This window comes from Fukomys damarensis, unplaced genomic scaffold (assembly GCF_012274545.1).
Source record: "Fukomys damarensis isolate Sample0158 unplaced genomic scaffold, DMR_v1.0_HiC HiC_scaffold_33, whole genome shotgun sequence".
NCBI classification, from domain to species: domain Eukaryota; kingdom Metazoa; phylum Chordata; class Mammalia; order Rodentia; family Bathyergidae; genus Fukomys; species Fukomys damarensis.
The window spans coordinates 47404582-47422853 of record NW_022900945.1 but is presented as its reverse complement, the minus strand read 5'-3'; the positions used below and the strand labels follow the sequence as shown (position 1 = coordinate 47422853).

General features: G+C 39.6%; 1 protein-coding gene across 4 annotated transcripts in view; it reads right to left on the bottom strand.

Moving 5' to 3' along the window:
* Ttf2 (transcription termination factor 2) overlaps positions 1–17555 on the bottom strand; it is a 40216-nt gene extending 22661 nt beyond the window's left edge. For all 4 annotated transcript variants that reach the window (XR_002025574.2, XM_019208510.2, XM_010631194.3 and 1 more), the window contains exons 1-9: positions 17493–17555; positions 17314–17416; positions 15412–15498; positions 5900–5966; positions 4143–5084; positions 3719–3833; positions 3093–3275; positions 1410–1537; positions 478–559 (exon numbers count right to left, since the gene is read on the bottom strand). Coding sequence is in view for 3 of the 4 variants with exons in the window: in XM_019208510.2 (XP_019064055.1) it covers positions 478–559; positions 1410–1537; positions 3093–3275; positions 3719–3833; positions 4143–5084; positions 5900–5966; positions 15412–15498; positions 17314–17416; positions 17493–17520 (1735 nt within the window). In the remaining variant the exon portion in view is untranslated. The remainder of the gene's footprint in view (positions 1–477; positions 560–1409; positions 1538–3092; positions 3276–3718; positions 3834–4142; positions 5085–5899; positions 5967–15411; positions 15499–17313; positions 17417–17492) is intronic.
* Between the last annotated feature and the right edge of the window lie 717 nt (positions 17556–18272).

The window sequence follows — 18272 nt, the reverse complement described above, 5'->3', positions numbered from 1 at the left end:
ATTGTCCCCTGTGCCTTTTCCTTTTGCTGATTTTGATCTGCATCCTTCCACTGGAATAAATCACACCCGTAAGTATGACTATATGCTGAGTCCTACCTGTTCACCCTACCTATGCCTGAGGTAGCACTGGTTTTCTGCAGTTCTCACAGAATAGAAGTCATGATCAGTTGGCAACACGGCTATGGTCAATTCCCTGGAAACCTGGACTACAGCCTGGCATTCCACTGCTCCCAGTTTCGGGGGGACACTACACAATAAATGACTCCTCGCTTAAGCAGTCAGTCATCTCTTTTGCTCCAGCTGTATACTGCTGTGCAAGGTGCTTAACATTTCTACAGTTGGATTTCCTCATCCGTAAAATGCAGAATCATAGTACCTGCCTTACAGAGTGAGGAAAGGACTGAATAAAACATAATACATTTAGCACAGTGCCAAGCACTCAGTAATCCTTGGCTCTTACCGTAATACCAAACTTACCCAGAATCCCTCCCCTTGGCTTCTGGCTTTCCCGCCACAGTAACCAAGCTAATGCCTGCTTCTGGTGCAGCAGCAAAGGGACCTGACAAAGGTGATAACCAAATGTTAAAGATAAATTCCAGTGAGAAGCTTTATCAGATGCTGGACTCTGCACTGTTCCTCTCTACAAGCGAGTGCTCTGACATTCCGGTTGTCTCACAAGCTATTCATTTCACCAGTTGACGTGTAGTTGTAGTTTATGTCTAATGTTCAGCATTGCTATGAGGAGGCTCCCCCTCCAGTGAGCCTAGTTTGTCTGCTTAGTGAAAGCAGTAAAATAAAAAAAAAAAAAAATTAGCTCAAGTCCGCTTCTACCTCTTACAACCAAGACTTCTGACTGTTCACCCTACTTTCACTGGCCATGTTGCTGGCTCTTCCCAGTTCTCTCTTCAGTTGGACTCTCCTCTCTTTCACTGATGTCCCAGTCTGTGTTGCTAGTCAGATATCAGTTGCCCTTTAACCGAAGGCCCCTTCTTACCCCTGGGTACTTCCGCTGACCTCATACCCTGTACTTCTACTTCATAAAACGCCCCTGCTCACAATTCTGCGCTGAGTCCATGACCTGTCTAGAGCTCTTCAAGTCTGAGTTTCTTTATCAATGCCAAGAAAGGCCTCCTGCTCAACCTGCTCCTCCCAGCTTGGGGACTACTGACACCACATCACCAGTCACCAGCACCAGGCTCCCCTCTGACCCCTACGCCCCCTAATTGTTTTATATGTCTTCTATGGACTTTCACCCTAACTACTTCCTTAGGAGCAAGATTCTTTGCTGCCTTGTGGCACCTACCAAAACTTAATAATAACTTTACAACTTTGTTTCATGGTAGTCTTTCTCTTCACGGATTCCAGGACACTGTTAGGAGAAACTGTACTGTGACTCTTTCCTTGCTCACCTTCAAGCCAGCGGGATCTTCTGCCACTGCCGCCTCACCAGGACGCGACTCCAGGGATCGATGCAGCTCATCAATGGCTTCACTTGTGAGTTTCCACACTGCATAAAAGTGATCTTGCTTCCGACGGCCTGTGTATAAATAGGTGTTACCCAAAGAAGGCACAGCTACTATGGCTCAGCTACAGCTGCAAAAGAGCAATTAGCTGTCAAGTGGTGCATCTATATTAACTAGAAATTCTTGTCCCCAGGCTCACATGGCCTCACAGACTTGTCTATTCTCATTCTGTTTATGTTTGTAAGCACATAAACAATAATAATATTGGACAAAATAATAGAAAGTACATTGAAAAAATAAGATAACCCATCTTTCTCTTGCCCTTCTGCTCCCTTCCGTGCTTGTTTTCCTTTTGCATTTTTGCAGTGCTGGAGATAGAATCCAGGGCATCCCACATGCAAGGCAAGTGCTTTAAGCTACATCCCCCAGCCCAACTCCTGATATTTTTGATAGGTTTATTTTCCAGCTTTGAAAAGGTGGCAAAGAAAAAGGTAACACATCTAGTACTTTAGGAAAAAAATGATCACTGGGTGCAAAAAAAAAGCCAGTAGCCAAAAAGGCCATGGTAGAAGTTATCTGAAGTCTGACTCTGAAAGGAGAGAGGCCCCCAGGGTGCAGGTCATGAGCTGACAAATATTGTACTGCAGTACTGCTAGCCCGGTTTCTGCACACACAATTTTTACTAGAAGTTAATAACAACAGGCACCTTGACTGCAATTTTAGGGCTAAATCATTCCAAGTAAAAGTTGTCTAGGCAAATGAAAATGAATTAAATGTTAAAATGCTTTAAAACTATCTTAATGAAAGTATTTCCAAGATATATCACATGTATGTTACCACACTAATTTAACTTAATTTAATGGTTCTCTGGGTGACTCAGTTATCATTTTTATGAAGCAATAGCGTAATGTGGTAATGCTCTCAGAGGGCCTGAGTAGCCAAGTCTTCTATGAGACTTGAACAAGAAGGTTTTCTCATTTCCTTCTAGAGTAGCCTTACCTTCAAGTGGCTCCACATTTATTTCCTACCCCCTTGCTAATACTTAGCACTGTTCTTCAACTTTTTGTATCTCTAGCCATTCTCTATTGGGAAAAAACTAGCTTCAGCTTTTCTAGTTCCTGCCAGGAAACCTGAGCTCCTATGTCCAGAATGGTAAAGCAGCTCATCAGATGACATGATGACTCTACTTAGGATCTTCATTCTGCGGTTCCTTCTGAATTCCAAGTTGTCTGGCAAGTTTGAGGTGGAAATGCTTAGCTATATAGGGGGCTACTGCTCTCCGTGGGTCTGTAAGTTACTGGTGAAAAGAAAGAACATTCTCTGCTTGTCTACCTACCTGGTAATAATATCTGCTAGAGTTTTCATTCACTGGCGTTGACAGGTGAGTTCTACATGTTGGCCACTGGTCTGACAGATAAGTGTACAAAGGCATAAGGCAGACACAGTCTTTGGGCTCACAGGGATCTAAGTAAAACTATGCAAAGCTCCACAGAGCATTATGAACTTTAATTTATGGGTGACTTTCAATTCTAGAATGGCTTCTCCATTCTCATGGGTAAAGACATCTGCTAGTTAGCATATAACTCACAGAGGTAGCTCCTCCCAGGAGGGCCAGGCCCTGGGTCCTACCTCCAGAACACTGATTGGGTCTTCCAGAAGTTCCCTGAGAGGCTGCCATTAGTCCTAGCGACCCCAGAGGCTGGAGATGATGACCCGGAAGGGGTTGGGCAGGCACCATTAGGGGAGGGGCAGCGGCAGCTGCAGTGAAGTTGCTCTGTTTTGATGCTTGGGTGTTACTCTTTTCATTTGGTCCTGCTCAGGAAACAAAGGAAGAGATTAAAGCTGAGAAGAGCAAGTGAAGGAATTGTCTTTGTGGGGATGATGGTAAGGGAGGGTTGGATCATCAGCAATCCAATAAGCTAGGGCTAGGGAAGGCTTCCTAGATTTTTTTTTTTTTTTTTTTTTTGGTACCAGGGATCGAACGCAGGTCCTTGTGCTTGTGAGGCAGGCGGTGGAACCACTGAGCTAAATCCCCGGCCCTAGAGCACAATATTTTAAGAGTACTTACACAATGGCAATGAGGATTTTAGTCCCCAGAAAATAGTAAATAGTTTTTAAAAATTGTAGGTATAATTTAAAAGAAAGTAGAGAAGCAGATAATAAAACAGAAAGGTAAATGAATTAACACATTCTTTATCAAAATGTCTCTTGCAAGATTCAAGAAAACCCTCAGTTCTGGGGCATAACCCATTTACCTTGCTCCAGGGAGAGGGCCAGGGCACCAAGTCCTTCCTCCAACTCTTGGATTTGCTTTAATAACTTCTCACCTTTATCTGGAAGAGCCTGGATGTTCACTGATGCCAGTGTGCTCTGAAAAACAGTTCCTATCAAATGGATCCCTCCTCTCCAGATGTTAGACGGTAGCTTTAGATTAAAACAGCCTCACATGCTGAAATTATGGTCTTTTAACTATGTGTGTAAGAAAACCAGGATTTTTTTTTTTTTTTAAACCCAGCTGGTTTACAAACCCTGAAAATATAAACCTAGGAAAAGTTGTGGAGACTTAAACATCCACCTATAAAAGCTTCCCATGCTTGCCATGTCAAGCTCTTCTGTAGGGGAGCTGCCCATAGCAAGTCATTCTCTGCCCTTCGAAACAAAGCACAAGTCATGAATTACCTTCTTTTGTCTGAGCTGTGTGGTAAGGTACACATGCTGGGCTGCTGAGCTGGAGGGTTCTACCTTCCTGGAAATACCCATGGCTGTTGGTATTTTTCTTTGCACACTTTGATCAGGGAGTCGAAGATTCTCCTTCTTTTGTTTGTTGACTGTCGTCGAGTCAAAGAGCAGCGGGCTCTCGGGCTTAACAGAAGCAAAAGCAACAGCATCTTCCTCACTTTCATCACTGCTGGAGGCCGCCTCTCCCAGAGAAAGCCCTGGTGCCACTGGTCCTTTATGAACAGGCCCACGGGCCACCACCAGGGCCTGGAAATGCTCCTGGGGCAGCCTTTTCTGGAAGACCTGTGTAGATGAGCCATCCTTTGCCTCTGATTCCTTAGTCTTGAAGTTCTTGAGGTGAGACTTGCTGAGGTGTCCCTCTTTCCGGGGCTGGCTCCCTGGGTTCTGACTGTGAACAGTCTGAGGCAAAAGCTGGGTTTCCTTTTCTCTTGGGGGGTCTGATTTGTTTTGGACATCTTGACTTTTCCCATCTGACTTCTCCTGAGGAGACCCAGATGCTCCTCTCAGCTCATTTCCATTGTACTGTTTGGGTGCGGTTCCTTCAGTCTCCTCTCTACACCGAAACTCTGTTCTTCCCCTTTGCTCATTCTTTGGAGTGCCAGATTGCTTTTTCTTTATCACCAATGAGAGCTCTTTCTCCATCCAGTGGTTAGATTCAGGCTTCTCTACCTTCTTTTGACCCAAAGGCTGGTCTTCGTTTTCCCTTGGTTTCCTATCAGCTGGCTTCCCCACACCTTCCCTTTCCATGGACTGTTTCCAAAGAGCTGGTTTTTGATTCTTGTCAAGCACCTTGAATGGGTTTCTCAGCTGGCTGGAAGGTGGAGGAAATGGCTCAGAAGTGTGAGACTTCTTGGTGACAGGAAGTTCTTTAAAATTAGGATCCTAGGGATAATGAAAATGATTAACTGTAATGTAAAATAATGCAATGTGTACATCAAGAGAACAGAAACACAATATAAGCAGTTTACTATTTCTAAGCATTTCTGGTATCATTTCTCCACCTTAAAAAAAATAGATGTCAAACTCACAAAGATTTGGCTTCTTAACTTTCAGGGCTTTGTTCCTTCCCTGTTTATGATCAAACTTTTCTAAGTCTAGAGGGAGAGAATGAACCAAAGTGCTTTTTACAATCCAGTTACTCTTTAAGAAAAGGATTCTTTCAAGATGAACTTGTCCCCAAACCTAAACATTGTTTTCCTATGCTTACACTGATTTTTTTGGCTTTGGGAAGGTTTCATGGGAGGAATACAGAATCAAAGTCTAAGCCGTATTTTTGCCAAGATAAGTATTATCACTTCCTTATGTCTAGCTCCCCCTGTACTGGATATCTGTAGGGCTTTTGTTTTTAACATTCTAGATGCTCATGAGTCATATTTAGCTTATTTAATATCAAGTATATATAAAAAGATGAAGAAGTCAGTCAAGAATATCTAATTTTTTTAAGTAGTTGAGTACTAAATACATTTAATATCCTGAGAAATACCTGAATGAGTAAATTAGGAGACATAAAATCCTGAATCTAACAAATGATCCTTTGAATTAATAATCCCATCAGAGTCTACCTTTTTTTGTAAGGAAACTTTCAGGTCCAATTTGATGAAGACCAACTAGTTTGCATGGACTCTACTGTCTTTTCAGTTGTTGCCATATTAAACACAGTTTTAACACAGATTCAAAAGCAGATGAATAATTCCTACCTGCCATGGGACACTTCCACACCACTGTTTCCCCTTTGCCTTACTTCTCGTGCATCGGAAGAACAACCTAATTAATTATAAAGCACAAATAATCAAGGCTACGAAAACGTTTTAAAGCAAGAAATGAATTTATTTTTAAAAGAAAACATCTTCCAGCTGTTTGATCCTGGCTTTAGGAAGTCATCTGAAACCAATTACACTTGTGATTTGATTCAGTTCTCATCTAATTCAATCTACAACCAGAATCGTGGAAAGAATTGAATTCACCAACTGAAGTACCACTGTATACACAGAAAAAGTTCTTACAGAAGGCAGGTGTGGTGGCGCACACCTATAATCCCAGCACTCGGGAGGCTGAGGCAGCAGAATTGCAAGCTGGGGTCCCACCTGGACAATTTAGTGATTTAGCAAGACCCTGGCCCTGTATTTAAATTTAAAAAAAAATTTAAAAAGAGCTAGACTGGGGATATAGCTCAATGCAAAGGCTCTACAATCAATCCCCAGCACCACAAAGCAAAGCAAAACAAAACAAAACAAAAGCTCTGTAGGACATTTTTAAGGGCTAGTAAGTCAAAGAATAAAGATGATATAGTAATTACAGAGTATGCACAGGCCTGTTGTTTTTACTCTGTAAAGAATACTGAAATGAAGACCTTGATTAGCAGTGGCTGCTACAGTCAGAAGAGAGATCCCCAAACATTGTGCATGCTGGTAAGGACATCACAATACTACCTACAAAGGAATGTTGAAAAAAACAAACATCCCTCAAAACTAAAAAGTAATCCGAATCTGGTCAGACTTTAAATCCAATTACCAATTCCAGGAAATGCAAAAAAAGAACATGAAAAACTAGACCGTGGGGAACATAATCTGCAAAAATTGATGTGGGGAAAAATTATAGGACAAGCATCTTGTCACCTTCAATGAGTTACAATATATCTCTATTCACAACCATGCCTTGCCTTTTGTACATAATGGTTAAGTACTACTGAATAAAATAGAATGATTTTTCTCTTTATTTAAAATGATTCCTAAAAACTTTTAGCTACTTAAATAAAAATTTAAAAAATACATACTTTGTTTAAATAGGCAATTTTCTTAACAAAAAAGTATAAAAAGGTAGTGAAACCCACCTTCCGATACCCTACTTGCCCAGTTTACCTCCCTCCCAGTATGTACACTCTTGATCTTTTTACCTTTCCAGAGATTTTCATATGCATATTAAAGTCACTATATACTTATTAAGTTTATACACTGAATATGTATCAGCATTAAATATTTTTATATTTACTACTTAATATTGATTTGATGTTACTATTACATATTGTACAATTTTTCCTCTATATAAATGGGCAGCATATCAGACCTTATCCAAAAATCTGAAATATTCCAAATTCCAAACAATTTGAGTACTAACATGAGGCCACAGTGAAAATTCTGTACTGTTAAATCTAATTTCATGCACAAAATTATTAAAAATATTGTATAAATTACCTTCAGGCTCTGTGTATAAAGTGTATATGAAACAAACTAATTTCATGTCTCGACTTAGGTCCCAGCCCCAAAATAGCTGCATAAGCAAATATTCCAACATATGAAAAACTCTGTAACCTGAAAACATTTCCAGTCCCAAGAATACTGGAGATGGTTTTTGTTTTGGTACTGGGGATCAAACTCGGGACCTTGCGTTTGTAAGGCAGGCAGCGGAACCACTGAGCTAAATCCCCAGCCCAAGAATATTGGAGATGGAATACTCAACCTGCACTAAATATTCTGTCATTTTTAAAACTTGGTATGCCTTGGACATTGTCCTCTAAGAACATTTATATAAAGGACTTTCTCAAATATATATTTTACAGATAGTGTTCCACATAAAGGTCGTGTATTATTTTTAACCAACCATCCTATGGGCAATCAACTCTTTACTAAAAGATTTAAAAAACAGTATCTATTTTATTTTTTAAATATATATTTTTATTAGTATGTTATGTTCATTGTGGGGAGTTGGTACATGTATATAACACACCTTAATTCTTTATAAGTTCTCTTACTCTCCTCTCCGTCCCTTTCTATCTCTTGGCCCCTTTCCCATTTGAAAAGATCTACTACCCTGTTTCCTAATATTTATCTTTTAATTTGATCAAGAAAAAAAACACGTGATATTTAAGCTGTGTGTCTGATTTATTTCACTTAAACCTATGGCCTTAAGATGTATTCATTTTCCTACAAATGAATCAAAATATCCTTGCTTACAGCAGAGTAGTACTCCATTACATAGAAATACCATATTTCTTTATCCATTCATCCACTGACAGACATATAGGCCACTTCTAAGCTTTACCTCTTATGAGTTGTACTGCTATAAACATGAGTATGTGTGTCATTGTAATATGATGTCTTTTAACTCTTTCAGGAAGATACCTGGAAGGGGGGAATAGCTGGGTCAAATAGAATTTCTATTTTAGAACTCAAGCCATGTAGACTTTCAAAAAAGGAGAAAAAAAGGAAGGATAAACAACATATATTGAAAATATATTATCTGCTAGGCATAGTGCTCAAAAGCTTTAGTTACATTTTTAAGTGAACAATCTAGCAAAGTATTAAATTGATTCATTCAATTAATCCAGGTTAATCAATATGGATTGATTTCTCTATTCCTAAGACAAAAAGTCCCTATCTGTTATATTTACTAAATTTTGAATCCACAAAGAAGGTAGTAGAAATATATTCCCACAGAGAAAGCCAAGATTGGTTCTACTTGCAGGAGAATGTACTTTCTGCAGTATACTTATTCACTGTTTCTCAGGACAAAGGTTTCAAAAAAATGATGATGAATCCTGCTAGAGGAAGCCAGATGTCTTCAATCCTACCTCATCGCCAGGAGACAAGTCCTGCTTCTCACTACAGGTAACAACTCAGCGAGGCAGATCAAGCATATTCACCTCAGCGTATTCTCTCAGGCTCCAAAATGCTCTGGTAGTTTAAATTCCAGCCCTTCCACATACTTAGCTCTGAGTCACTAAACACCTACCTGACTGTCCCCTGTGGTAGTTTCCTTTTCTGTAAACTTTTGAAGCCATAACAGTACCCACACCCCGCCATATGGTCAGTATGAATATTAAAAGCCTCAGTGCATATAAAACTAAATCATGAGCTCATCCTTGCCAGCCACTTTACTATTCATATATCCACATTTCTCCTCATGCTCTTTTGTCTGAAGCACTTTTTTAGCCTTTCCTCTCTCAAAATGTTAAAGGTCACTCAGGGCCAACCGTAAGCTTCAAACACATTCTCCACCATGATCCTTTATTGTGGGGATAGGAGTCACAGAATCACCTGACGCTTGAATACATTCATTCGAGCAGCCTAACCACAGCCCAGACTGCTCCCGTCTGGGTGTGTCTACCTCTTATCACAGTGGTGTCAGCGGGTCCTCAGGGGTACAAATCCACATCCTTATGTGCTCCAGCATGGGAAAAACAGAGTTGGGTCTCTACCTTATTCTGCTACAGTACAATTCAAGATACAGAAAAAATTTAAAAACAAAACTCTAGTGTTCTAGGGGGGGAAAAGGATTTATTTATTTATTTATTTATTTTTGGTGGTACCGGGGATTGAACTCTGGTCCTTGCGCTTGCAAGGCAGGCCACCGAACCGCTGAGCTAAATCCCCGGCCCCGATGGTTTTACACAAACATAAACCTCAAAAATTGGTAAAAAAAAAAAAAAAAAAAGAATTTGGTAATTTGACCACATAAAAGTTTTAAATTCCCATAAGGTAAAACTGCCACAGGGAAAAGGCAACCAGGAAAAAGAAACTGTCATGCATATTACATAGGGCTAATATTCCTTATAGATAAAAATTATTTTCAAGGCATAGTACAGAGCGTGATGCCCCATATTCCTTTATTTAGTGGGGTTCTTTGGCTTGAGGGACCTGAGTGCCTTCTCTGTGGGTCTAGCTCAAGACCAAGGTCTCTCTATCATCGGCCTCCCAATTACATCACAGCTAGACAAACTGCAGGTCAGTTTCATCTGGATACCCAAGAAAAGGAGTTTCTTTAGATGTGTACATTCAGGGATTATTAAATATAAACTACTTTGAACATCCCACAACAACCGGTTAAAGTACTCAAACTTGTTTTACCCATTTATAGGCAAAGGAATACAGTATTTCCATCTATTTTGAGAGAGAGAGAGAGAGAGAGAGAGAGAGAGAGAGAACATGAACTCAGGAGCTCCATAACAACATCCAGCACTTATGCACAGTCTATGATACTTTATTCATGTCAAAGCAAGATTTGATCCTTCCATTTCTCCTGAGACTTTAGTTTTCTTTTTTGTGCACACACGGAGGGTCAGTCAAATGCAGGTGAGTGGTACCATCTGCTGTTTAAATCAGAGAACTACACACAAATGCTGTACACTACAAGGCATGGAAAACAGGTGTGTTAGCCTCAGTTTATACTTTCCTTTCATTACTCTACTGTACCTGTTTCCTAGCTCTGTTAAGCTAAACATGGGGTTAGAAGGTATAAAATACTTAAAATTCTTGAAAATTCAGTTTCCATGAAGGAATACAGAATTCACCAAAGTCATTCTCCAGAGTCCAGAGTAGAGAAGGTCCTGGCCAGATGTTCTTACTCTCTGCTGAAGTCATTGACAACCACAATTCTAGATTCATCTAAACCTATTCTGTTTGAATGTCAGCCTGCATTACCTATCGTGGCACCTGTTTTGTGTATATGTGTGTGGTTTGTTTTTGTCTTTTAACTTGTCGTGTGCTGAGAAATGTATTTTATTTGTTTAAAAAAGAAAACCTTTTCAAAGCACCAGTAAGTACCTCTGAGTGTTCTAGATATTTTGGGCTACAAAAATAAATACAGTTAGCACACCTATACATAAGACAGGGCTAGTCCATAGCGCTATGTGTTAGTGATATATCCAAATCCTTTACTGATGTTACCCTTCCCTTTTTGTCTTGCTTAATATGAACTCATCACCCAGAAACTCCATCTTAGCAGCTACTTCCTGAGCAATGGCAATATGTACAACAGCCTGAGTGTTCTCCACAGTTCTCCTCATCATTCAAAAGAGAAACTGGAGGGAGATCACACTGTAATGTCCCACCACGAAAGATACCTCATAAATTCCAATGCTCTGTGAACAAATTTCACCCATCCTAATACACTCGACTCCACTGCCCTGGCTCCATTCACATCCACGTATCGTAGGGAAGCAAATGTTTGGAATAGGTTATAGGTTTGAATCCCAGCAATGCCACTTCCTGACTTTGGGGCCTTAGGTTCCTTTTCTCACCTATCTAGTGCTAATTTCCCCATCTAACTACAAAACAGAACTATTGAAACTAAAAAACAGATGGCTGTGGAAGACAAGAGATGTCATGCCATTTGGTAGGCTTTCCATAGTAGCTTTTCTTCAACTACCTTTTTAATAATGCCTTCACTATCTTCATTTTTAAATCTTCATAGTTCTTTTGACGCAAATTGGAAATCCTTCAGTTGTCTTTTATCATGCTCAAAAGAGGATTCAAAGTAGTATGAATATGTGTAATTTATTTTTTGCCCTTCACACTGAACTATAACCTGAGCCACTTCTTTATTATTATTTATTTTGAGAGTGGATCTCACTAAGTGGATAAACTGTCCAGGCTAGGCTCAAACATCTGATCCCCTTGCCTCAGCCTCCCAGAGTGCTAGGATTACAGGTTTATATCATACATCTGGCTTGGATTGGAGAGATACAAAAAAAAAAAGTCTTTTCTTAATTATTACTGCATCTATGGGATGCATAGGTTCAAGGTCATGACTAGCTGCTTTGTAGGAACTAATGTTAAACCATAATGTTTAAACTGTCAGTTCAGTTATAACATGTTCATAAGGTTGTGTGATATTGGACAGTAAACTGTATCTGAGAGATATCTTAACTCTCACGTCTTTTATTATTATTATTATTATTATTGTTGTTTTCCATTGAAGTGGCTGGAAAATATGCTTAAAAACTGTAATAAACACTATTCAAGTTTGATGATGAAAATATAGTCAAATGTGAAATGAAAGTGATTTAGAAATCTCATAAAGCTGTTACTGTCAGAACAAATAAAAAGGCATTCAGAAATTTTTACAGGTGTCATAGGCCTTTATACCTGAAACTTCATCAAATTCAAACACAAACTGAAATTCTAACAACACCACGAATACAGGTTCCTCAACAAGCACAAAAAATATGTTAAGTGCTAAGTATCCAAAACGAGTCGTTCATCAAATTATTTTTATAAGTGTTGTGAAAAGTATTTATGCCTTGACAATAGGAATATTGTCTGCAATGACTACTGCTACATTTTACAAAGCCAAATAAAGAAGATTCTGATAAAAGACATTGTTGACATACTTCCATTATTTGAAAATAAAATGTTTTGTTATATTTTTATATTTCTTTGATAATTTCAAAATTGTAAATACTATACAAAAATAACTGCAAATCTGCAGTGTTTTAAAAATTATATTTGCATTTCAACACAGGACTAGTAATGAATGTTTCTCTGATACATGCATCCTCTGCTGTGATTTTTTTTTCTTTCTTTTTTTTTTAATGTCACAACCTCTGCAGGGTTAACTGTCTGCAGGACACCTAGATTTCATGTAACAGAGGCTTATCAGGCCCACCATACCAGCAGAAAACAATCCAAAAATAAGTTCCACTTACAAGAGCATCAAAAAATAAGGCATAAATTTAACAAAAGGAGTATAAGAACTCAATAATGAAATAATGCTGAGAAGTTATAAATAAATATATAACATTCGTGGGCTGGAAAACTAAATACTAAACTTCATTCTCCAGAGAATATAAGTCAATGCTTTCTGTGGAAATTAAAAAACTTGATTCTGCATTTTACATGGAAATGCAAAGGTTCTAGAATAGCCAACACAATTTTGAAAAAGAATAAAGTTGGAAGACTCATACTATTTTATCTGATTAATCAGGTAAGAATATGTAATCCTTCATGGATTCTCTATCAATGGAACAAATTAGCAAACTCACAAATAGGCCAAAACTTATAATCAATTGGTTTTTAACAAAGATGTGAAGAATTTCAATAAAAGAAAAGAAAATCTTCGAAATACGGTGCTAAAGTAATTGGATAAAATACAAAAAAATAACTTCTACTTTGCCTCACAGGGCATATAAAATTAATTTGAAGTAGATTGTGCATCTAAATGAAAAAGTACTTCAAAAAAGATAAACTATAAAGCTCCTATAAGATCTACTGGAGATATTTGTGATCTTGAAGTAGGTGAAGATTTCACAAAAAAACAGCACAAATAAGCTAGACTTCATAAAAATTAAAAACTTGTGCTCCTCAACGAACAGTTAAGAAAATGAAAACCAGAGATTGTGAGAATATATTCACAATACACATCTCTGCCAAAGAACTTGTACAGAAAATATATAAAGAACTCTTCAAACTCAATCATGAAAAGACAAGTAACACAAATTTAAAAATAGATTAAAGCTCTAAAAGGGGTCAGGGGTTTAGCTCAGTGGTTCCGCTGCCTGGCTCGCAAGATCAAGGACCCGAGTACAATCCCTGGTACAAACAGAACAAAACAAAACAAAACAAAACAAAACACCAAAACCAACTCTAAAAGTAACACTGCATGATTCTGTTTATATAACAATTTTGAAAAGACAAAACTTTAGATGTAGAGAACAGATTTATGGTTACTGGGCATGAGTAGGGAAGACTGTGATTGTGGCAGGAGAGAAGTAAACTATACACGTGTGAAACTGTATAAAACTAAGTGTAAGCCAGAGGCAGGGGCACTCCAATGTGATCTCAGCTTCTTGGGAGACTAAGGCAGGAGGACATAAGTTCAAGGCCGGCCTGGGCAACTTAGTGAGACTCTGTCATTCATTCATTCACTCACTAATTCAATCATAAACAAGGAAGGGCTGGGGATGTAGCTCAACATGAAAGCTCTGGGTCCAATCCCTAATAACACTCCCCCAAAAAACAAAAACAACAACAACAAAAAAACCCAAAAAGCAAACAAACAAAAACCAAACACACACACACACACACACACACACGCACACACACACACACAAATTAGTCTCAGTAAAAACTTAATCATTACCAATAAGATCAGTGGGCTGTGACAATGTCAATATCCCAGTTGTTTTACAAATGTTACTAGTGGGGTAAAGACTACAGGGATTTCTCTGCATTATTTCTTACAACTTCATGTGGATCTAAAATTAATAAAAATTTTAACTAAAAGTGGGTAAAAGGTTTAAACAGATATTTCACTAAAGACTTGTGTTGGCAAGCACATAAAACACATGGTAATTTGCAAGTGGAATTCAATTTAGCAGTCAAAGAATGAATCACTGATATATACAATGTGGTAAATTTCCCAAACATTGTTAATAAAAAGTCAGATATGAGTGCATAAAGCATGATTTAATTTATATGAAGTTCAAAAGCAAGCAAAACAAATCTAAAGTGATAAAGGGCAGAAGGGTAGAAATTACTCAAATGGAGAAAATGGCACTTACCGGGCTGGTATTTTGACTTGCGTCTTACTTATATGGGTAGGTACACACATTTCTCAAAACTCAACCAGTAGAAGTCAAAACCTGTGCATCTTAACTATATACATATGTCAATTAATAATTGTGGCGATGGCATTTTAATACCTGTGCATTGGGGTGGGGATACCAAGACCTAGAATATAAAAATACTGAAATGCACAGAATATCATAAAGATAATCGTAACCCAGCCCTTGTCTTCTTAGTCAACCTTATCTCCTGAAGTCTCTGTTTACATACTAAACTGGGGTTCAGTGGTGGAATGTGTGTATAGCATGCATGAGGTCCTAGGTTCAATCCCTAGCACCGCAACAGATAAATATCAGCTAAATTACTACCAAGCCAAATTCCCTGAAGATGTGATGCCATTTTATGCTGTGATACCCTCATGTAAAGTATTAACCTATTAAATATGACCCCTTTCTAACACCTGGTACATTCCTAGTTATCTTTCAGTAAGCCTAAGACAGATATCATCTTCAAATTGTATGCACTTCCCTGCCCTTCCCCAAGTTCCATATAAAGAAAAGGAAACTATAATTTATGGAGTACTTAACATATGCTAGAAGTTGTTACATATTACCTTATTCTACTACCAGAATTAAATGTGACAAGTTAGTGGCTATTGGTGGGTGGGCTGATGTTATTACCTACCTGAGAGATGTAGAAAAACAGTGATAGAACTGGTTATGCAGAAATTAGCCACAAGTTAGGCTTCTCAAATTAATCAGTTGTTCAGCAGTTTGAGAATGACAGCCTTGAAGATACTCAGCAAAACAGAAATACTATTTGTTTTTAATAATAACTTTTAAAAGACAATCCAAAACTGTACCGACCTGCAACTTTTAGAGAAAAAACAAAAAAGGAAATACATTTTTATATTCCTTTTGAACTCTTACCTGTATTCTTTCTTGCCCTGTGGTAGACACAACCCCTGAAGCTCTACCACAAAATCCTCATGAAATAAACAATGGGAAACAGGAATACTAGAGAGAAAAAAAAAGGAAAATTCTTCATCTTAGGAGTCAGGGAGTAGAGGTCAACATCCTAAAGTCAAATCCAAATTCTAAGTTTTAAACCAAGAATCTATACAGCCTCTGTCGGGTTTGTAAATTCTACACATAGTTATATACAGATGCTTTCCTCTTGGGGAAGGGTCCATAGATTCCATCTTTGTCAAATATAGCATGGCAATAAAAGTCATTTTCTGGATAACTTGAAAGTTGAAAGCTATTCTGTTGCTTGACCAACTCTGTGACACTCAGAAATAACTCAAGTCTAAGGGTGGCAGAGACCCTAATGTCAATTTTCCTCGGATTCCTGTTACCCTGTACCCTTTAATAGCCTACTAGCTGTCACTTAGCATTATTCACACACCTACATCTAACAAAACCCTATTAATTTGCTACTTGACTGGTGTAAGTTTTTAAACTACTCTCCCAGCTTATAAAAATAGTTGTTCATACATCTGAGAGTATACAAGTTATACAGGTTTGGGTTAAGGTCTAAAGTACTCTCCTAAGACCTCTGAAACTTTTTTTGGCCTACATTCTTATTATCAGACATATTCCAAATATGTTCAAATAATTGTCCTCAATGAGGTATTATTGTACTCAGCTGTGGTATAAATGATTCTCTTAAGAGCCTTACGTCTTCCTTAAGAGTATCTTACGTCATCACCAATGCTCAATTCCTGTAAACCTGAACATGTTTATGTCTCACAAAACTTGAGCTGGGTTCTGAATCAAAAAGGCTCAGTGTATTTAGAAAGCAGAAATAAACAGCAAACTCTGATAGGACATGTTGTTGATCTAGACAAGGCTTGGGGGTCCCTTGGTTTCTTGTACCTTTTGACATGGATCCCAGTCTTTCTTTCAAATTAAAAAGAAATCAACTTACTTATAGGGCAAAGAATATTTCCTGTAAAAAAACATTTCCTAAATCTGAGAAAGGATGCAAAGTCTTGTATTTTGAAAGCAAAACAAAGACACACATCATTAACTCATGTAAGGGAAATATGAGAAATTAATAACTTGAAAGGATACTGTTTCCTAGTACTAATATCCATTACGTATTTTACATACAGTATGAAGAAAATAACTTTGCTCTACCAAGTTCAGCAGAACAGAGCAAGAAAAAATGGAGACTGTACACACCTAGTATCATAAAACTTTGATATTTTAGAATAGTGTTAACTTTCCCCACTTTAGAGTTGATGCTCAATACTTCTGGGCCTCGGCTTTCAAGTAAAACCAGAGTACCGAATCAGGTCTCTGATGTTTCTTTTAGAGTTAATCTTTAAAGAAATTTTGGATAATCAGTTTCACCATATAGATGCTGAGAATCCAATTAAAAAAAAACTGAAATCTTAACCACCAGTGTTTTAACCTCACTTATAAATAGTGTTCTTTAAAACTAGTGCAAGAAAAGGACACGTTATTTTCGACTCCGCCTCCTGCAGTCTTTGGAAAGTCGAAAGGGCTGCGGTGGCTGCACTATCCAAGCAGGACGGGGGCGCAGCTAAGGCCCCAAAGGTGACTAGAAACCTAGAGCTGGAAGAGTCTGAAAAGATGCAAAAGTGGTGGGATCCTTCATTTCGCAGGTGAGGGATACGCGATCCAGAGAGGGAAAGAAACCAGTCTCGCGGTCACACAGCCAGAACTGACAGAGAACCCGCCCGGCAGCCCTGAAATCACCAACTGTTTAGAGGGTCCCGGCAGGGCAGACAGCAGGGGCCGCCCTCCTCTCGGGAGGCTCGGGCGGTCACGCTCACGGGGAACCGTGCCCAGCTGGAGACTCACTCAGTGGCCCGCACGAAGCCGCACGTGTCCTCCCGACACACGTAGAAGCTCTTTCCATTATTCGGGCCCGCGCGAACGCCGGTCTTCAGAAAGCAGAAGGTCTCTGAGGAGACAAGATCAATAATATTATGCTACGCTAGCCTGGCAGGCCCCAGGGAACCCTGTCTTTGAGCCCTTACCATGCTCAGGGCATTTAACTACTTCCATGACTACTCTCTAGTCTTCTAACGGAGTATCGTCTCCAGCCTTTGCTTCCGCCTTTTACTCCTCCCCTCCTCTTGCGGGAACCAATCACCACTCACCTCCTGCCGTCCAGGGCTTTAGTCCCCCCACGCACTGTCTATTAGCCAATCATTTAGGAAGTTTGATCATCTCCAACCAATCACAACTGCCCTCAAACATGGCGCGCGCCGAAATCAAATATAGAGCGAGGGGGCGTGGAGGATCTGGCCTGCGCCGGGGATGCGGGTGGGGGGGGCGACTTGGCTGAAGTGGTTGAGGAATTTAGGGGCTGGCGGGGTTTGCCGAGCTTGGGAGGTTAAGACTTGAAGGTCAGGGAAGAGAAGAGGGCCGAATGAGTCTGAGGGGACTTTCGTGTAACCCTGAGACCGAGAGGCGGCCCTAGAGGGAGTAGAGTTTGGCAGCAGCCTCAGGACTGCCCTGGCGCTCCAGGCCACGAGGGCTGAACCACTGAATTCGCCGTGCTGGAGCCACTGGAGCGGAGGGTTGGGAGGCCTCAAAGCTGCGGAGGTGCGCTGGAAAGTCTGCTATGCAAGCACGAAGACTGCACAAAGTCCTTTACACGACCCTCTTAGCTCAGCCTGGTGACGTGGGCAGCGCCGCACGCAGGATACCCCGGAGCTCACTGAATCAGCTCGTGAGCGATCTATGGGCACTGACGCGGGGCTCAGCACCAGGCTCAACACCTTTTGGACTATGCAGCTGCCGTCTGTGTGTAC